At 42.7% G+C, this 22,576-nt stretch overlaps 1 protein-coding gene across 1 annotated transcript in view; it reads right to left on the reverse strand.

Moving 5' to 3' along the window:
- The window catches only part of STAB1 (stabilin 1), a gene marked incomplete at its 3' end in the record, with an annotated part of 476,721 nt that overhangs the window by 250,121 nt on the left and 204,024 nt on the right, over window positions 1-22,576 (reverse strand). Inside the window, exons 37-38 of the mRNA XM_082266286.1 lie at window positions 19,006-19,201; window positions 12,697-12,792 (exon numbers count right to left, since the gene is read on the reverse strand). Of these exons, the coding sequence (XP_082122412.1) occupies window positions 12,697-12,792; window positions 19,006-19,201 (292 nt within the window). The remainder of the gene's footprint in view (window positions 1-12,696; window positions 12,793-19,005; window positions 19,202-22,576) is intronic.

Raw genomic sequence — 22,576 nt, forward strand, 5'->3', positions numbered from 1 at the left:
TATATAAAGTGCAACAGCTTATAGTGCAAATAATGCCCAAATGCTTATATAGTGCATCAGCATAAGTGATGATTGCCAACAGCTTAAAGTCTCTTCAAGGTGCAGCAGTGCATAGATCCTTTTCACAGGTGCAAAGGTATAAGGTGTTGTATGCCAAAAAAGAGTAGTGATGGTGACACCCTCCATGTGCTAGTAATATGGAAAGAATACACACTCACCAGACGTTGTTGATCTCTAATGCCGTATGGCAAGAAAGATTAAAGCCTAAAGGATCATCCAGATCTGCAATCCAGCCGTCCGTGCCTGGAGGTGGTTGGTCCTATAAGGTGATGTGTGGGGACACAAGAGACGGACTCCTCATAGTGTAGTATATTTTAAAGGTTCCATTTTTTCTATTGATCACCCGAGGGGTTGTAGCAGCAGCAGTCTCATTTATTTAATTTTTATTTGGCGCGAGTGTTTATCTATATCACTGTCCAAGAAAGCGGTCTTGTTGTTACCTTTTTGATTTCCATTTTAACTTCATTCAATAATGGGATATAGTTTGCCTGATATACAGTGGGTACGGAAAGTATTCAGACCCCCTTAAATTTTTCACTCTTTGTTATATTGCAGCCATTTGCTAAAATCATTTAGGTTCATTCTTCTTCCTCATGAATGTACACATAGCACCCCATACTGACAGAAAAACACAGAATTGTTGACATTGTTGCAGATTTATTAAAAAAGAAAAACTGAAATATCACATGGTCCTAAGTATTCAGACCCTTTGCTGTGACACTCATATATTTAACTCAGGTGCTTTCCATTTCTTCTGATCATCCTGGAGATGGTTCTACACCTTCATTTGAGTCCAGCTGTGTTTGATTATACTGATTGGACTTGATTAGGAAAGCCACACACCTGTCTATATAAGACCTTCCAGATCACAATGCATGTCAGAGCAAATGAGAATCATGAGGTCAAAGGAACTGCCTGAAGAGCTCAGAGACAGAATTGTGGCAAGGCACAGATCTGGCCAAGGTTACAAAAAGATTTCTGCTGCACTTAAGGTTCCTAAGAGCACAGTGGCCTCCATAATCCTCAAATGGAAGACGTTTGGGATGACCAGAACCCTTCCTAGAGCTGGCCGTCCGGCCAAACTGAGCCATCGGGGGAGAAGAGCCTTGGTGAGAGAGGTAAAGAAGAACCCAAAGATCACTGTGGCTGAGCTCCAGAGATGCAGTCAGGAGATGGGAGAAAGTTGTAGAAAGTCAACCATCACTGCAGCCCTCCACCAGTCGGGGCTTTATGGCAGAGTGGCCCGACGGAAGCCTCTCCTCAGTGTAAGACACATGAAAGCCCGCATGGAATTTTTCTAAAAAACACCTGTAGGACTCCAAGATGGTGAGAAATAAGATTCTCTGGTCTGATGAGACCAAAATAGAACTTTTTGGCCTTAATTCTAAGCGGTATGTGTGGAGAAAACCAGGCACTGCTCATCACCTGTCCAATACAGTCCCAACAGTGAAGCATGGTGGTGGCAGCATCATGCTGTGGGGGTGTTTTTCAGCTGCAGGGACAGGACGACTGGTTGCAATCGAGGGAAAGATTAATGCGGCCAAGTACAGGGATATCCTGGACAAAAACCTTCTCCAGAGTGCTCTGGACCTCAGACTGGGCCGAAGGTTTACCTTCCAACAAGACAATGACCCTAAGCACACAGCTAAAATAACGAAGGAGTGGCTTCACAACAACTCCGTGACTGTTCTTGAATGGCCCAGCCAGAGCCCGGACTTAAACCCAATTGAGCATCTCTGGAGAGACCTAAAAATGTCTGTCCACCAACGTTTACCATCCAACCTGACAGAACTGGAGAGGATCTGCAAGGAGGAATGGCAGAGGATCCCCAAATCCAGGTGTGAAAGACTTGTTGCATCTTTCCCAAAAAGACTCCTGGCTGTATTAGATCAAAAGGGGGCTTCTACTAAATACTGAGCAAAGGGTCTGAATACTTAGGACCATGTGATATTTCAGTTTTTCTTTTTTAATAAATCTGCAGCAATGTCAACAATTCTGTGTTTTTCTGTCAGTATGGGGTGCTATGTGTACATTCATGAGGAAGAAGAATGAACTTAAATGATTTTAGCAAATGGCTGCAATATAACAAAGAGTGAAAAATTTAAGGGGGTCTGAATACTTTCCGTACCCACTGTAGGTTCTTTGAAGATGGTGTTAAATTTATACCAAGGTATTTTAAGTCTTTTTTCCCCCCAGGAGACTGGGAATTCTTTTTTGTAAAGCTATCTCTTCTTTCTTATTCATATTTATGTTTAGAATTTCAGATATTACAAGGTTCATCTGTAAGTTTTAAAGTTCTCCAAATCTTTTCATTTCTTTAATTAAATTTGGCAATGTTATTCTCGGATTGGATACATAGAACAGAATGTCATTGGCATATGCCACTACCTTGTGTTCTTCTTGTACGATCATCACCCCTCCTATATCGCCGTTATTTCATATCGTTGCCAGTAGTGGTTCTAATGACAACACAAATAGGAGGGGAGAGAGCGGACAACCTTGTCTTGTCCCATTTTTCATTTTAAACAATGTGGAAAGCGTTCCGTTCACCTTAAAGTGTTTGTAACCTTGGGTTGGCAAATGTATTCAGGTATAACACACTTCATAAGTGTATATGGAAAACTAAGCTTCTAAATACTATTTTTGCAGATCTTCAGGCCAGTCCTGTGACTCCCGGCCGTTCTTCTAGTCTGATCCAGGGCTACAGCAGGAGGAGCCGAGATCTCTCGCTGACGTCAGCCGGGAGGTCACGTGACCGATGTGCTGGAAGCTCGGGTCCCTCCGCTGTAGCCCTTAGATGGGGGGCGGTCAGCGGCCGGAAGTCTTGTGACTGATGCTATCTGCAAAAATGGGGTTTTTGCACTTACTGTAAAATCCATGTCTCTGAGTTCATCAACGGACACAGCGACCCATTATCATAACGACTGGGTTATATTGCCTCCTCCAGGAGTAGTGATGGGCCAAACACCCCCTCCCCTGTTCGGTTCGCACCAGAACATCTCGAACAGGGAAAAAGTTCTAGCGAACATGCCAACTCTATTAAAGTCTATGGGTAACGAACATGAAAAATTAAAAGTCCTCATTTTAAAGGCTTATATGCAAGTTATTGCCATAGTGTATAGTGCTTGGTGGTACCCCTTAATGTACCTGTAAAGTGGCACATCTGTAAGACGTATGTAGCCTGTTGCAGCAATACTGACATTTCTAAAGGAAAAAATCTAATTTAAACTTTCTCGCGGCTGTAATGTATTGTAGGCTCCCGGAAATACAGATAAAAAAAAAAAAAGGAAAAAAATGGCGAGCCCCCCCCTTAACCATATTAGGCCACTTGCCCTCAACATGAAGAGGGTGCTTTGGGGTGCAGACCCAAAAGGCCTGGTATAGATTTTGGGGGGACCCCATGGCGGTTTTTTTGGCATGGTGTTCCCCTTAAACTCTATACCAGACCAAAAGGGCCTGGTATAGATTTTGGGGGGGCCCATGCCATTTTTTTTTTAATTCTGTTATAGGGTTCCCCTTAACCACCTAAATACAGGGCACTTTCACCCCCTTCCTGCCTAGACCAATTTTCATCTTTCAGCGCTTATTAAAGAGGTTGTAAGTGTAACTCATTAAGAATTTTTTTTTTTCCCAACCTGAAAGAGAAACACATAATGAGCTAGTATGCATTGCATACTAGCTCATTATGAAATACTTACCTTAGAACGAGCCCCCACCGTGCCGCCCGCTTACCTGTATGACGGGCGACATGTTCAGTCGCCCGTCTTCCGGGATCACGGCATCCAGCCATCTGATTGGCTGGACCGCGATTACGTCCCTCCCGCGCATGTGTGCGGGAGCCGACGGTCACGGCACGGGGCTCTGAAGGAACGGCACCAGCGGCCGTTCCTTCAGAGCGCATGCGCCAGTGATGTCACTGGCTGCATTTAAGGTAAATATCTCCTAAACGGTACATGCTTAGGAGATATTTACAGTACATATAGGTAAGCCTTATTATAGGCTTACCTATAGGTAAAAGTTGCAGAGGAGGGTTTACTTCCTCTTTAACATCTATGGGAAAAATTGGTCAGCTTGGCATGTCGTTAACATTGGCGTTTATGGGAAATCTTGGTCAGCTTGGCACTGCTCATGAACTATAAGTGACAGGGTGTAACGCTCCTGCGTTTTTAGTATAGGCTGGATTTGCAGCTGCAAAATCTCCACTCAGTAGTCATGTAGAGATGTGTTGAATACCAGATCCAACTCTCCAGGACTCATCACCGTGGGCCTGTCAGCTTCAACATACAGATATATACACACTCAATGAGATGTTCCTGGAGTGATAGGATGTATATGATAGTATGAAGGTGATGTGCTGAAGGGACAGGTGTGAACAGTGACAAGGATGGTAATCACTTGATAGGTTTGTATAGGAGAGTTCAAGATGGTATTTAGGAATGCAGATAGGTTAGTATCGAGTATGCTAATAGGTGGTGAGGACAGCAGATGACAAATACAGGATAGAGTAACCCAGTGCAAGGATAGATAGTAGTAGACAGGAGAGCTAGCAATCTATGCAGTAGTGCAGATGATAGATGGTAGTAGGTTCAAGAGATAGCAATCTATGTAACAGTGCAGATGATAGGATAGTATGGATAGGTAGTAACAGTCCTTAATGTGCATAGGTAGATAGTGCTATAAGGTTATGGAGGGTTCTCCTGCGGGGTACTTATCACTTGTAATGTTAGTAGTTTAGAGAGGTCCAGTAGATGAGGAATGATCCGGTAGCGAGATACAGGGATCAGTAGCGAGGTTCCAGTCTGCTCCAGGTAAAGGGAATAGCTGGAGGTTCCGATCGAGAGACAGGCTTGAAAGCATGTGGATATCAAGGCAGGTTGAACGAACAATGTGAGTGAGACCGCCGGCGGTTGAAATAGCCGCTCTGCGGCGCTCAGCAGTGACATCATCGTTCTTAAAGGTATATGCGTACCACCTGAAGAGAAAGGTGGGACGCATTACAGAGGAAAGTGGTGATTAAGGGTACCGGAGGTACCGGAATCTTACACAGGGACACAAAACTTCGGAAGAACCAAGAGGGGACCCAGGACTACAACATAGCTATACATTTTAAAAGTGGGGTATAACCTGAACACTACACTGACTGCACTAAACTTACTCAACACACTATCCATTAACTACCTGCCTAACCTCTATTGTCACACACTATACATGGCTGCTGTGTAAGCAGCAGCCTTATATAGTGTGAGGCATGGACTTAGCCCTTGAGCCATGATTGGCTAAAGGCTTTGGCCAATCATGGCTCTGACAGGACATTGTGCTGTGATTGGCCAAAGCATACAGGTCAGGTGCATGCTTTGGCCAATCACAAGCACTTAATGCCCTGCAATCGCGCAGTGCTTTATGGGGCGCTCATTGGTAGGCGAACTTGCTGCCGAGCGCCTTGGGTGTTTGTGTGTTCGGCGAACACACGAATACCCGGTGTTCGAGTCAAACTTACATTCGACTCGAACATCCAGCCCATCCCTATCCAGGAGTAGGACTAGGCAGAACAAAAAGTACCTGGCTACGCTCATGGCCTTCCTTAGCTTGGTATATAACCCCCTTCTCTGCTCTAGGTAATCAGTTTAGTAGCAAGCAGTATTAGAAGTATCAGAACTCCATAGAGGGGTGGGTGCTGTGTCCGTCGATGAACTCAAAGAAATTAATTTTACGGTACAAAAATCCCATTTTCTCTTTCATTCATCGACAGACACATCGCTTCATAAATCATACTACTGGGACGTATAAAAGCAGTGTCAAAAGGAAAATGAGGGGTGGGGAAAATAACCCAAGGCTAAACATAAGAGCCCTTAACTAGGACACAGGAGCCTTAACTGGGACTGAAAAATGTAAGTTTAAAGAAAAACAACCCTCAAGAGGGAACACTCCCTCTTAAACAGCAGCCTGCAAAACTTTGGCATCTGCGGATGCTTCTTTTGGCCGCAAAGTATCTACCTCATAGAATTTTGTGAAGATATGCACGGACAACCAACTGGCCGCCTGATGATGGAAGGCACAAGAAGCACTCAGCAGCTGCCAGATACACCCGAATCGCACAAACCACATCCAATAATTCCTTCCTCATCTCCATTCCTTCTCCTAGTCCATTCATGTATGTACACAGTTTTGGTACAAGTTGTTCTTTAAATCTTTTGTAATATCGAATCGTAAACCCAACGGGGTCCTGGACTCTTTCCTGTAGCTGTGCTTTTTAATGCTACTTCGATCTCTTCTTGTGTTATTAAATCCTCTAATATTTGCAATTTTTTTCAGCTGGTACTCTGGGAAGGTTTGCTTCTTTGATATATTCTTATATTATTTGCATTCTTTTTAATTCTGCTTCCTGTGACCCTTTTTGTCTCACTGAGTATAGAGAACTATAAAAACTTTGAAATACGTCTGCTATTTTCGATGTCCGATAAACCATCTCCCCCTTATTATTTTTCATTTTTCCTATAAAACTTATTGATTTTTTGTTTTTTTAATATTTTGCTAAATATTTCCCAGGTTTGTTACCCCATTGGTGCCTATGTTTGCCTACTCTATTAAATACCCTTCTTGTTTCCTGTTCCAATAAATCCTTCAGTTCTTCTCTTTTTAATATTTGGGTGTGTTGTACTTCTGAATCTACTATCCTTTTGGTGTAATTGTTCTAACTCCTGTATTTCTGTTATTAATGCTTTCATACTGCTTATCCTTTCCCTCTTCTTTTTAGCTGCAATTGAGATCAAGATACTCCTAATATAAGCTCTATGCACTTCCCAAATCGTGGTCTCGGAAATCCCTGGGGTTTCATTATGCACAAAATATTGACGTAACTCTGTTTTTATTCTACCTTCAACCTCCTTATCGTGTATCAACTCCTTGTTCAGCCTCCTGGTGCCCATTCTATTCTGTTGATCTCCTATTTACATCTTCATTATTTCTTCATTATTATTATTTCATTAATTCAGGGGCATGATCTGACAAAGATATTATTTCTATAGATGTTTTAACTACCCAATCCATCCATCTATGGTCTACTGTTATATAATCCAGTCTAGAGTATGTCCCATGCACTGAGGAATAGAATATGTAATCCTTTACCCCTGGATGTTGTACTCTCCACGCATCTACTATCTGGGATTGATATCATTTTTTTCTTCACCTGCCTGAGTTGGCTCTTTCCCTTCCTCAGTGCATGTGACATACTATCTACTCTTGGATCCATGCAGAAATTGAAATCTCCCACCAAAATCAGTTTACCTTTTTTAGAATCTACTAGCTTTCCCAATACATCCCTCAGATACCCTGTCAGGTTTTTATTTGGGCAATATATATTTGCCAGGGTGCATTCCACCACTTCCTCTCAAGAACATATATCATCCTTTCTTCCAGAGAAAACTTTAGATCCTTTGCAAAACTTATCGCTACCCCTTTTGCTCTTTTCGTTGTGGAATCTCCATGGTACTATATTGGATGGTATTTTGAGTACAGTCTTACATTTACATCACGGGAAATATGTGTCTCTTGTAAAAAAGCTACATTTGCTGAGTATTGTTTGATTTCTTTTAACACCTTATGTCTGTTTGCTGGAGTGTTTAATCCTTGTACAGTATAAGTTAAAAAATGTAATGTTTTCATTTTGTCTTTCGCTCTCCCCTTTTGCCCCCTCCCCTTGCCTCTCGTTGTCTCTTCTTACCCCCTGGCAAACACAGGGGCTTGGGAACTTAGTTGAATTGGGGAGAGGAGGGCCAGAACGCAGAGGCAAGGACAAAGAGGGGGTTGGAGAAAGAGAATCCGTTACCTTTGTCAAAATAAATTATTTTCCCTTGCCCTCCCTCCTCCCACTCATCCCTCCCATCCTCCCCCTCCCTTCTCCAATAATATTATTTGGAGGTATTGGATTTTCTGACCTATGCCTAGTATTTAAGTAGACTGTTTCTTCCTTAATTTTTGAGTCTCCCCTACCTGTCTACTCTTCCAACTGGGGTGGTGCTCTGTCTAGTGTGCCTGCTGGGTCTCCCTCCCCTTCCTTTTGGGAAGGTAGTGCCCAGCGCCCACCAGGTGCACAAGAAACCCATACCTTTTACCAGGGCTCAAAATTTAAAGTCCTGAGCTACTAGCCAGGCCTTAAGGGTTACTCGCCACCAGTTGCCCCACCCAACTCCTACCCTGCCCCGCCCCTAATTCCGCCCCTAAACACGCCATAAAATTATACTGTTAAATGTTTTTGCATTAATGCAGAAGTTACAAAAATAAATATTAATAACAACGTCTTCAGTGCCCATCAGTGCAGCCTAATCAGTGGCCATCAAGGGTCTGGAACCCCCAAATCACCATCCTAGTGCCCCCCCCCCAAAATTTCACCTCCTAGAACAAATCCTACCCGTCAAATCCTCCCCCCATCAAAATTTTCCCCCTAGCACAAAAAAACCCATTATTCCTACTGGCACAACCCCCCCCCCCAATACCCCTTTTTAACAGCCCCAAGACTTCCTGTTCTGGCACAAATCCATCCCCCCACCCCATTCCAATAATCTCTATAAGGGCGATCCCCAAATCCCCACTCCTGGCACAAATCCTCACCCCCCAGCACGAATCACTCCTCCTAGCACCCTCCCCCCCCCCAATTCCCCTGCTAGAAGAAATCTTATATTGTCACCTCACAAATTCCCCATCCCAGCACAACCCCGCTCCCCCCCCCATATCGATCCCACTTAGAAGTAATCATCTTCTCCCCACCCCTCCTAGTACAAATACTTTTTGGGGGATTGTCCCGGGGGGGGGGGGGGGGTTGGAATAAGAGAATTTGTAGCATGAGGGGTGGGGAGAAGATGATTACTTCTAGGTGGGATCAATATGGGAGGGGGGTTGTGCTAAGAGGGGGGGGACTGTGCTGAGATGGGGGTTGTGCTAGGAGGGGGGATTGTGCTGAGATGGGGGGGTTGTGCTGAGATGGGGGGATTGTGCTAGGAGGGGGGGGGCTGTGCTGAGATGGGGGGGTTGTGCTAAGATGGGGGGGTTGTGCTAGGAGGGGGGGGGACTTGCTGAGATGGGGGGGGTTGTGCTAGGAGGGGGGCTTGTGCTAGGAGGGAGGGGGGGGATTGTGCTGAGATGGGAATTTGGGAGGTGACAGGATAAGATTTGTACCCCAGTGTAGTTCACCCTTTCCTCCAGCATGTCACAGACCTCAGATACAGCGCCTGTGATACCAGATACATCGCTCTGTGATCCTCCTCTTCATATGTCAGAGCGGAGGAGGAGAGGAGGAGAAGCCTATTCCTAAAGCTTTGCACGGACATCTGGCGGGAGAGATGCGGCTGCAGAAGCAGAAGGGGAAGAAGATTGCAGCTCAGGAAGGACACTGCATGTCAGATCGGGACTATACAGAGTTTGTTACCCGCCCCCTTTCCACATTGCTTGCTTTGACTCGGAGGACAGGGGATAACAAACTCTGTATAGTCCCGATCTGACATGCAGTGTCCTTCCTGAGCTGCAAACTTCTTCCCCTTCTGCAGCCGCATCTCTCCCGCCAGCTGTCCATGCAAAGCATTAGGAACTAATTGTCTTCTCCTCCGCTCCACCTCCACTCTGACTCAGGGGAGAAGTCCCGATCTGACAGGAGTGTGTGAAGCCCGGCGAGAAGACAGAGAGAGCACATCCCGCTCTCTCCTGTCACAGAAACACTCCTGGCAGCGCCCCTCCACCTCCCATGACACAGACACCCAGCCAGAGCAGCCATCCTTCCATCCATCCATCCCACCCTACCTTGTACCGGTGTACTGCCGATTTTTCCAACTTGGGCTTGAACCCCTCCATCAGTCCTGCTGGATAATGTCGGAGCGGCGGATCATCCCGCTCAGCTTTAATTGTAATTGGCGGGCGCTCGCTGACATACACAGTCCCGCCTCCTAGCCCGGCTTCTTTGATAGACAGAACACGTCCTGGTTGGCCAGGTGTTCTGTCTATCAAAGAAGCCGCGCTAGGAGACGGAACTGTGTGTCGGCGAGCGCCCGGCCATTACAATTAAAGCTGAGCGGGATGATCCGCCGCTGACATTATCCAATCCTTCGGCGGCTTTCCTCTCCTCTCTTCCCCTGACAGGAGCTCGCCATACATAATTTTCCACTCGCAAAATGCGAGTGGAAAATTTGAGGGCTGCCTTTTACTACATAAAATTACTTTTCTATCCCTATTCTCCCCTTTTACTCTTTCTAGGCCTATTGTGGTGGCTATCAACTTTATTCCACTCTTTTAATAACCCCTTGAAACCTCTTTGATTTATAACTCTTCTTAGGTACTAGTTGCCATTGCTCCTCTTCCAACTGTGACTCGTCTCTCCTGTTGTGCAACCAGCCAGGGATATCTGGCATTGGGAACTCAAGCTTTTTACAGAAGTCCTGCAATTCTACCAGAAATCGCAGTTCAGCTGAGCATCTATTCTTCCAGCCTACCAGGCAACCTGGAAACCCCCAGTTGTACTGTATATCATATAAATGCATCTGTTCCAAGAGAGGTTTTAAGCTCCTTCTTCTTTCCAATGTTTTAGGTAATAGATCGAAGAATATCTGTAGGATTGTATCTTTGTATTTTATTGGAGATGCACCCCTTAGGCTTTTCCATATTTGTGCTTCTTCTAATAATAGTGAAACCTCACTATTACGTCCCTAGGGGCATCCGATCCGTTACTACACTCTGTGGCTTTCTAATCCTTTGGACTCTTTCTATCTTCAAGACCTCTGGTCTGCCTAAAAGTGGGTTAAATATCCTTTTCATTACTTTTATCAGATCTTCTCCTTGTGCTGCTTCTGGTAGGCCTCTAATTTTTAGGTTTTTCCTTCTGTTTCAGTTTTCCTGATCTTGTATTTTATAGGCCATATTCCTTTGTTCAGCTTGTAATGCTTTCACTTCTTCTCTCAATTCCCTTATCCATTGGGTATGAGAGTCCAGCCCCATTTCTGTATCTTCTACTCGTATCAGTATTTGACCCAAGTCTATATGACGTGTCGCCATATCCATTTTCAGAGATAGCTCTAATTTTGCGAACATGTCCGCATTTCATATTTTGTTGGCAACTGGGTTTTTGAAGCATGTTCTTCCATGAATCCTGCCTCTTTATTACTCTCAATCTCTAGATCCACTTTTGACTGGTTGAACATAGTCTTCCCAAGTGCTGTTTTATTCTGTCAGTTTTTATTAGTTTTTGCTCCTTTTATCCCCTGGGCCCCCAATTGTTTTTCAGTAGTTGGTTTCTCATTATTCCCTTAATGGGTCATGAATTTTTTTTATTGTCCCAGGGCTTGCACCTATTTTAGGTGACTTTGCCGTCCCACCTTCTTTAACTGGTTGCCCCTCATCATCTATTTTCAACTGTAGACGTCTTTAGCTACATGAGTGAGAATGTCAGGTAGGTGTATTTTCCCTTTAAGAGAGGTAGAAAAATTTGCCCCCAATAAGTCCACAGTTCATATATGGCAGAGTCAGAAAAATAAGGAGAAGGTGACTCACCACTCCAGCTGAGCAAGGGTGTACGGCTTTAAATGGTTTTCCTTCTCCTTCCTTTGTCGATAAACAATTTGTCTTTGTTTTACGGATGGCTAACCTTTCTCCTCCAGCAGCCCCCGCAGTGCTCCCTGACGGCTCCTTAGGTGTTCTGCCTCGGGTGGCTAGCGGCTTCTGCCGAGTTTGACCAGGGACAGCGCAGTACCGTTGAGTCCCGCCAGAGACTGCCAAATCTTTCCGCAGTTTAACGGTCTCTGCGTCTCACGTCGGCGGGCCATCCTCTCTCTCCTCCCCACGAGGCTCCGCATCTCTTTTGCCTGAAGTCACCCGGGGTCCGCTGCTATAGCCCTTTCCCCTGGTGCCGTCCTCCCTGTCACAGGTAACACAATTCCCTATCCACCACCACCGGCCAGCTTAATACTTTTTAACCACAGGGGATTTCAGGTTAGATCCTTTGCCTTACGTGTGTGGGATAGGGTCTCCTGGCATTCCTAGCACGAGCTCTGTGCTGGCGCCATCATCAGGCTCCTCCTCCCATGTGCAAAAAAAAGGGTTTTAATACAGAAATTACCACTATCAAAGCAACCTCGGCTTCCTTAACACCTCAGCAATGACACAGGCTGATCGCCTCCATGCCACTCTGCACTGATGCAGTAATTCATGCAAAAGGAGCCCCAAGCAAGTATTGAGTGCATACTACACTGTATATGGACATCATTTTCAGTAAGCCAACATTTTTGTATTAAAATACTTTTTTTTTTTTTTTTTTTATTGGTCTTATGTAATATACTAATTTTCTGAGATATTGAATTTTGGGTTTCCACCAACTGTAAGCTAGTATATCACTCTGTGTGTAATGCAGCTATATAAAATAGGAGTTTCACTTTTTGAATTGAAATAGTGAAATAAATGAACTTTTTGATGATATTCTAATTTTTGGAAATGCACCTATAAATCGGTTATATAGTAGAATTCAGAACTGCTTGAAGAGCACTACTTTCAGTATGAGTGAACTTTCTTTGACAAAAGACTATAATCAATGTATTTATCCTGCATACTTTTACTTATTTAAGAATAAGCCACATTGCAAACATGTATAAGCAGAGTAGGTACCTATTTCACAGATGGAACCAGTCCAGCCTTTATCACACTGGCACGATCCGTCCCCATGGAGTCCATCATTACATTTTCCATGAACGCAATCACAGTCTGGTAAAAAATAAAAGTATAAATGATGAAAATATGTAATAAAAATCTGGAAGATATGTTGCATATTTACCAATTTTATTTTGTATCCAGGCATTGTGAAAGTTATTATAAGCTAAATTATGTTCACCTTGTTCTTAAAGAAGCTACTGTACATCTTAAGACACCTTCTAAATTATAAAAAAAATAATGAATATATTTGCAAATGTAAGAATTTTCAAGATTTATCTGTCTGTACTTCTGCTATTACAGGCACAATTTCCCAAATTATAGACAATTAAGGTCTCAGATGATAGCAAATGGGTTGAAAGAATAGTTCTAATTGTTGGCAGGCATCTACTCACAGGCAAAGCAGGTGACCAGGCAGGTACCATGCCCATCCTCACACTTGTTCTGACATAATTGTTTACAATTACAGTCATGTCAACTCACCCTAAAATCAAGGGGGGCTTTTTTTACCCCTCTCACCTTTTACCTTGCGTGTTGTAAAAATTTCCCTTGATTCTTCTCATTTGTCCTGTACCGGCAGGGCCTAGGGAGCACTGCTGTCTAGGGGCGCACTGCTGCCTAGCCAAGAGGGTGCAGGCCGGCCCGGATGGATCATCATGTAGATGTAGTTCGCCCGACGGTAGCTGTGGCCGATGTGGCTCCGCTGCATTGCTGTGCAGGGTGCAGGATTCAGGCACGATCCAGGTAGCGATGTCTGTGCGCGAATTGGATTGGTTGAGGCCGTTGTCCGCTAGACCCCGCCAATTCCTACAATTTTCAGGTGGATCCAGAGTTTTGCAGTAGCAAAAGGCTAGATTGGTATCCATGGCAAAAATGTCAGGCTCCAACCTTGTCCAGCATGAGCATTCCAGTTATACATCTTGGCAGGCAGACTGCATCTGACAGCAGTGCCTAAACCTGTGAGACTGATTTCTATTCCTGGAGGTGTCTCAGGTAGCCAACTTTAGAGGTTAATTACTGGGCCCCTGAGGTCAAATTATAGGCTAGACAGTTTTGGTCCAGGTGCAGTGGTCCTCTGGTAGGATGCTCTTGCGACTTTCAGTACTTTCTTCCCTCGTTTGTCTCGCATGTTCGGAATGGAAAGCATTCTGGTGTTCCAGGCTGATCCAGGCAGATGTGGTATGCCAACCTAAAGTGGGTGACAGACAGTTGCTCCAAGGGGTCTACTGGATCAGAATTCTCTGTTTCTAAGGAATGGGTTTTGCCATCCTGCTTCAAGCTGCCTTTGCCAGTGAAGCTCAAATTTTGAGACTGGGCATCATGGAGTCTAGGAATCCCTTGATGCTAAGCAGGGAGGTCTACTTATTCATGTTAAATCTATTGCTGGACATGTGGTGATTTATCTTGGTGTAAGCCTCAGAACTTTCTCCGCAAATGTTTCTTAGTTGGATGAGTCCTCTCCTGCAGCTGGGCCTAAGTCAGCATTTGGCTCTTAATATTGCTGCCCATGTGACTTTGTGGGATCTTAAGTAGTTCACTCATAGCCTCATAGGTGACTGGTCAAGACTGTTGATCTTGTCTGGCATGGAACCTTTCACAGGTTTAACATAAGACAAGGTTGTTAAAACCCAGTTCTCCATTTTGCTCCAGTTAGTTTCTATCTGTCTCCTCAAACAGGACATCCTTATTCAATTCTTTGATCCGCATCCAGTTCACCCAAAGGAAATTTCCGTCTCTTGGTTGGATGTGGTCATGTTTGGAAAGTTTATCTCTCAGCCTTTACTTTCCTCTTATATTTGAAGATGCATCCTGTACTGATGCTCCGTTTTTCTATCTACATCATGTCACGTTGACTCAGCAGACCATCAGCCAACTCCATGGTCTAGGGTTCAGGTTTCATCCTGTCCTGACAAGATGCACTATACTAAATCTATGAGTGCATCCTGAGCATTTGGCTGCAGACTACAGTTTCTCAGATTGGCAATGCTACCACCTGGGCTTCTATCCTCACTTTTCCTGTGTTATACCAGGAGCTTGGGGTGATTGTTGCCGGATTAACGCACTTACTGCGGGAGCATTTGGGTGTTATCCATTGTCCTTTTTCCATCTGCGCTGTAATTTTTGTGGCAGGCTTTAGGGGCATGTCCCTTTTAAGGGTGTGCACTCCAAGGGCCTGTCCTGGGGATTTGCATGTTGATGCAGATGGGAAGGGTATCACGGAGGGTGCTAAATTGTTTTTCTACCAGGCAGACATTCACCCTTATCCGAAGCCAGCTTCTGGTATAAGAAATATTGAGGAGACTCTTCAAGCTGTAGGAAGTTCACAGACTTGCTGTTGCCATGGCATCAAGAGCCCGTGGGTGTTTGTTTGCCTGTCCCATAGTGAGATCGCTTGGTCTGACTTGGGTGAAGTACTCCTTCAATACATCCAGATCAATAATGGCACACTTGCAAATAGTTATTAGCTAGACAGACAACATGACAGGCAGAAGTGACAATCCCGTTCCATTTTGGCACATTTATTCAGCGCTATTGATGGACTAAGTAGTCCTCACTACATCTGTCTTTGGCAGGAAGCCAGTAGCTTACTCACTTTCTTATGATGGAATTTTCTGAAGCTTCCCATCCTGATAGATAGTTATTGATCTATCATCCATATTCTGCCATGGAGGCACCAGGAAAACAGAAAATTGCATCATACTTACCGTAATTTTCTTTTCCTGGTGCCTATCCATGGCAGCATACTGTACCCACCCAGTTTGTTCCCAGCGATGTACCGGGAATGGGCTGTTGTGTGGGTGTTAACATTTTATAGCTATGTACTGGTCCTGTGGGCAGAAGTAGGCGGGGCTAATCTCACGTGTATGCTGCCATGGATAGGCACCAGAAAAAGAAAATTACGATACGATACAATTTTCAGTTTTTTTATTCGTTTTGGAAGACAGGAAGAGTGAGTACAACACTTGCAGTTTTTTTTATTGCTTTCTGTGCCACTGTTTAGGAGATTCACCCTCTCTATTTGTCCTGTTTAACATTATCATTAAAAGTGAACGTAAAATAAAATGCCAAATTTTAGGTTGTCCCCAGAAAGGCAATATAGGGGAAATCTTCCAATGGGGACACTAGTTCTGGTCCCCAAGGAATTTCCTTAAATTTGCGGGGATTTCCTCTCACTTCCTGTTTGGTTATGAGACAAGAAGTAAAGGGAAATCTCCGCTATGGGACACAGATGGTGAAAAAAAAAATCTGACAGGTGTTATGATCCTCCCTCGCTCTATCAAAAATGAAAAAAAGGTTTTGCCTATAGTTCTACTTTAAAGTGATACTAAAGGTTTTGTTTTTTTCTAATAAATATAACAAACATGTTATACTTACCTTCCTCTGTGAAATGGTTTTGCACAGAGCAGCCCGGATTCTCCTCTTCTTTGGTCCCTCTTCGGCTCTCCTGGCCCCTCCCTTCTGTCGTGTGCCCCACAAAATGCAAAAAGTATGACAGGCAAGTCCTTAAAAATCACAAATGTGCTGTCTATTAGATGCGTTTTGGGTGCCATTAACAGCACCCATGCGCGTCTTACAAGGATAGCTCGTTCCCATGTAGTGCAGGAAACATGCATGGAAATGGGCCCTCAATGGAATTTAATCACTGCTAACATCTAACTGTCTACTTTAATGTTTTTCTCCCTTTCTCTCTTTAGCCTTTATTTTTTTGCTGATTTTTTTTTTATAATTCATATTTAAACTTTTTTTTCTTTATTATTATTTTGGTTTGTTTGCATTAAAAAATAAATGTAGTCAAAAAGCCTTTATTTTAATTTGAAAAAACATTGCTAAGCTTTGTACCAGAAACAAATGTTATATTCTGTGATTTGCCTTTTTATATTGAAATCAATTTAAAAAGAACAAATCACAGAATAAAACGTGCAGATTTTATCTACAGTAAGGCTAGGTTCACATTACTGTGATGCGACTTTGACTTGATTATGTAGTGTGACTTGGATGCAACTTTGGGTGCGTTTTGGATTTGGTTTGCATATTCTATGGGCCCAAATCACACTGTGAATCTCACAAAAGTAGCACAGGACCCTTTTCCAAAGTTGCATCATAGCTGTGCTGCATTGATGTGAACGGGCACCATTGAAAAGAATGTTATTTCCATTGTCATGCAATTCAGTGCGACCCAAGCTGCATCTGAAATCGCATCAGTGTGAATCAGGCCTAACACTATGACCCACAGTAAATGCTTAGGGGCCCCCGCTCAGGCTGTTATGGTTCCCTGTATTTAAGAGCAGGGCGAAACATGTTGGGGGGCATGGCCTGGATGAATCGAGCTAAGGCTGCTTTTTACCTGTTAACCGCTCAGGCCGGGTGAGGTGTGTGGCAGCCTGTGCCATCTCTTTCTATTTCTCCAGGCCTAACACTAGTTTTAAAATGATCACTGGCCAAACTAGAACAAAAAAAAAAAAAAATTTGTTTTGTTTTGAATACGTCTTTTTGTATTTAGAGTGCATAGAAAATAAACTATTTTTGGAGAACAAAATGCTCTTTTTGTCCCCAAAAATATTTTACTTAGTATCACAATAATACCAACTGCACAGGTTGCAGATGCAGAGTTCAGTTCTTCCTAAAAGCCCATCAATAGCAAAAAGGTTTATTTTGTATAGCACTGGGAAGAGTAAGAGCCTCTCTTATGATTCAAGTGCTGTCTGTGTCCCTAATGGTGATGTTTTTCTTTATTTTCTATCAGGCTAGAAAATCTCTTCAATAGAAACACAATAAAATCTACCCCGTTAGGTCACAGACAAATAAAAAAATAGACAAATTTTTAACTTTTCCTCACTCTATCCAAAAACTAAACAATAGGTTGGAGATAGACTTTAAAACATGTTGTTTATTAACCACTTGCTGACCGCCCAATAGCAGTTTTACTGCTACAGGGCGGCAGCTGTGTGCTGGATCATGCGGTGGCACGTGGGCGGATTTGCGGATGCTGGGCACTCTATGTCCACTGGCATTCACCGATCGTCCGGCAGAGACACAGAACGAAGCTCTGCCTATGTAAACAAGGCAGAATTCTGTTCTGAAAGGGAGGAAGGGATGTATTTTGTGTTCCTGCAAAGCAGGGACTAAAATCCATCTTTTCCCCTAGTTAAAGCAGCACATACAGTACACAAAAACACTGGCTAGGCACACTTAACCCTTTAATTGCCCTAGATGTTTAACCCCTTCCCAGCCAGTGTCATTAGTACAGAGACCGTACATATTTTTAGCACTGATCACTGTATTAGTGTCACTGGTTCCCGCAAAGTGTCAAAGGTGTCAGTTATTGTCCGATTGTCTGCCACAATATCACAGTCCCGCAATAAGTCTCTGATTGCCACCATTACAAGTATAACGTGAATTAATAAAAAACACTATTACATTCAGGATTTTTTTTTACCAAAAACATGTAGCAGAATACATATTGGCCTAAATTTATGAAGAAATTAGATTTTTTTAATTCTTTTATTGGATATGTTTTATATCAGAAAGTAAAAAATATTGTTTTGTTTTTTTCAAAATTGTCTTGTTTTTTTACAGTAACAGTATACATTTTTAGCACTGATTACTGTAGTAATGTCACTGGTCCCCCCAAAAGTGTCAAAAATGTCAGTTAGGTGTCCGATCTGTCCGACGCAATGTCACAGTCCCGCTAAAAATTGCTGATTGCTGCCATTTTTTTTCAGAAGTGTCGCTCTTTTTTTGTTTATAGCGCAAAAAAAAACAAAAAACACAGTGGTGATCAAATACAATCAAAAGAAAGCTCTACTTGTGGGGAAAAAATGGCATAAAATTTTCTTGGGTACAACGTTGCTTGACCGTGCGATTGTCCGTTAAAGTAACAGTGCTGAATCGCAAAAAGTGGCCTGGTTAATGAAGAGGGTAAACCTTCCGGAGGTCAAGTGGTTAAGGCCTAATTCACACAGGCGTACATAAGCATACACCAGTGCGAGGGCTGTGCAGATAGTCCTATTAATGTTAATTGGGACACGCAACCACAACCACACGGCTGTCAAATTGGGAGAAGGGTCTGTGCGTGCAGTCACTGCATCCCAACTGATATGAAATGACTTCTCAGGAACACCTGTGCATCTCCACGTGGGCAAACGGGGCCCTTGCATGGGTGTATACCGTAGTAACCTTGTATGAATGAGGCCTAATGATCTACATATAAAAGTAAGATCTGTCAAATATGTTCATACTGTCAGAGAAACCAATATTTAACATCACCTGATTGGCAGTCAGCCCCATATCTTCCAGCTTCACAGGTTTCACACGCAGTTCCATGAAAACCCTCTTTACAGATACATTCTCCAGTGCCTGCAATCATATCCTGGCACCTTCCATTATTAGAGCAAGAATTGTTTAGACCTCCTGGACACAAGAGACACTGATGTCCATAATACCCCATACAGCACTGGGGAGTCTGGAAAAAAAAATGCAAAGTATATCAGAAAATGTTTGTATCCATAATCTCCTATTATTTGTATTTTGGACATCTGGCACCTTGGAGCTTTGAATACATTGATGCCTGCCTTACTGCCGAGATACAATAATCTTTATTGTATTTTACAATGTCGAGTCATTTAACAAACCTCTGAGGCTGAGAAGTTCTCAGAAGCTCATTGTAGTCCACTGATTCGCTCACATCAGTGTTTGGCAGTGATGGTACAGGTGATCAGTCCGAGGGGAGGGGGAAAGTTGGTTGTTTACTGGGGCCCAATTGTCTGTAGCAGTGGTTGTTAGGCTGGGTTCACACCAACTAGCTGCCGTGGTTTACAGCAGGGGGTCCGGGGAGTCCCTGTTCTCCATTTCAGGTGTGAATCAGATCCGAATGGTTGCCTGAATTCAGACCTGAAATGGACCAGAAGACACACAGAATCCTTTTCCAGTGCAGACCGCGACTGCCCCGGAGCTGTGTGAACCGGCTCTATTGAGAGCTGGTCACACTCTACTGTCATGCGAATTGGATGCGGAAAAAACCCACATCCACTTCGCATTAGTGTGAACCCAGCCTTACTGATTTTATCCAACCAGATACCGAAGATACCTTTTCCTTCATCAAATGTTTGCTCTCTTAAAAACTGTCATCCATTATAATAAACCTGACACAAACCAGGGCAATTCAAGCATTCGATACAATGAATAAGCAATCTGTCAAAACTTCAACGATTGAAGTAAAAGCGCCGTATACATGATGAAAATATTGAAAGAATGATCATCCTTTTATTTTTGCATGCTTGTCTCATATCAAAAATGAAGAAGTTACTAAAGTTACAAAACTTCAACAGAATACAACTTCGGAAGTGATGTAATGTGTTGTATGTAATGTTTTCTTTTGTTTCTGATTTTTTTTCGGATGAATACTGTACTTTCTTAATAAGAAATCGTACATTCTGGTATCGTACAAGAAAAATGTTTGTGTTTGTTCCTTCAGATAATTTTGCATGAACTATTGTGATTAGCTCTTGAAAAATGTGTACTAATTCAGATCGCTCCAAAAGCAGAATTTTTCATCCGATTTTCTGATTGTGTGTACTAGGCATAACCAGAGTTGTATAAAGTACTCAAAACCCATACTTGAGTAAAAGTACAAGTGCTCGATCAAAAAGTGACTTGAGTAGAAGTGGAAGTGCTCGATCAAAAAGTGACTTGAGTAGAAGTACTAAAGTATTCAACATTTTTTGTACTTAAGTATTGCAAGTAGTTTTTTTTAAAATGTTGCTACTCAAGTACTGAAAGTAAAAGTACCGGTAGTTTTGAAAACAAAATTGCTACTCAAGTACTGAAAGTAAAAGTACAAGTACTGTGTTATGTAGTTATTAAAGAAAGAAGTCAAAAGTTTTAACATCATACTGTTTTTTATCATTTCAAATGCAGCTTTTATTTATACATACAGTAGCATTTATTTTTGTATGCGCTGATAATACACATGTTTTGAGCTTCATGAAACCTACCATCTACTGTTCTGGCGGTGGTAATTTTTATAATTGTAACGAGGAACTATGCAGCACAAAAAAAAATATCGGAGTAGAAGTACTGAAATCATTGAAGAAATGTAGTGAAGTAAAAGTGGAAGTAGGAGAAAAAAATTCTACTCCAGGAAAGTACAGATACCGCCTTTTGGTACTTAAGTACAGTAGTGAAGTAGTTCTACTTAGTTATTATACATCTCTGGGCATAACACGCAAATTGCAATGCACACACTTTCAGCATCACCCCATGCAGAGTACTCCAGTACCCTAAGATAACAATCTGGAAACCAGCAAAGTGTTCAGATTTTTGCTTATCCCAATCAATGAAGACTCTCTAGTGGGTATGTTACATCATCATGTGGCTACATAATGGTTACAACAATCAGGTGAAACCATAGATTTTTGCAGTATTTCCATAAAGGGGAAAACAAATTAGCATATAAAAAAAAAAAATAATATAGCGTATACAATTGTGACAAGTCATATTGTCATTGAATGTTATTAGAAATTACCTTTCCTTTTCAATCTGCAGCTCTGTAATTTTCTGTAAAATGCAATGCAACATGGCTACCTGGAGGCGTTTTGTATACAGTTGGTGTACAGAATATCCCCCCGAAATGTAATTTCCTGCTTGTGTGATTTGGCTTACTGATTTTCCCAGAAGTCTGCACTAAGATACAAGTCATATTTTGAGCATCCTGTGCAACAAAAATGTAATTTTTGGTGTAATACTCCCAAAGGGAAATCTCATCTAAAGGGATGCAGAACCTGCTGGTTTCCACATTAGAGTCCTGCAGGTGCAGCAGATGATTGCAAATTATATAACCACTCCCATACAGGTTCACTTAGCACTTGGACACAGACGGTCAAACTGCTATTCCTTCAGAATAACAAAAAGGTAGGGATTTGCAACAAAGTTTGTTAAAATCCCTCCAATGTGCATTGATCACCCAGAGGGAAATTAATGTCTCTCAACAAAAGTGGAGCTACTCTTTAACACCAGAGTCTTATAGAAACATAGGCAGCCAACATGTAATTTTACTTGTCAGCAGCACACACAAAATAAATAACTAAGTTACATGCAGTTAGCCTTTTAACTGTTTGCATCTGTTTTTATTTACACGAAGAGGATCCATAGATATAAAAAAACATGTATTCTTTATATCAATGATGATCATTGTAACATAAAGTGAAGTATATCACTGAGTTGTATGTTCTCCTTGTGCTTCCTCTGGATTCCTCCATCTGTTCCGGTTTTCTTCTACAAGCCACATACTAACGGGCTAACAGGCACCGATCTTAACCTGGTTGTATAGTGTGCATGTGTAGAAGTTACAGAGGTAGTCACATTAGACTGCAGTCTCATTTGGGGGCAGAGACCGTTTGGTTCCTTATAAACTCTATAGCAGGGATTCCCAAACTACACCCCTCCAGTTGTTCAGGAACTACAGTCATGTATGTGAATGTCAGTTTTTCAATGCCTCATGGGATGTGTAGTTCTGCAACAGTTGCAGGGCCGTAGTTTGGGAATCTCTGCTCTATAGGATATGGTGGTGTTATGCAAACGAGTAAAATTAATAAAAACACACATACATATGTCTTTATACATGAGAAAATAAAGACTTTTGATAGAGCATTAAGGCTGGGTGGAGATGCATGTATGATCAAGTCTGCCCTCAGGCAACCAAATGAAGCAGTGTCATCACAGACAATCCATTTATTTTCATCTACAGTAAAAGGATAGGGGAGGGGTTTAGGAGCGGAGAGAAACCAGCAAAACTTACTATCAGGTGTAACAAGAGCAAATGGGACAGGTGTTAAGGTGG

The sequence above is a fragment of the Pelophylax lessonae genome, assembly GCF_965119305.1.
Source record: "Pelophylax lessonae genome assembly, chromosome: 8".
Taxonomy (NCBI): domain Eukaryota; kingdom Metazoa; phylum Chordata; class Amphibia; order Anura; family Ranidae; genus Pelophylax; species Pelophylax lessonae.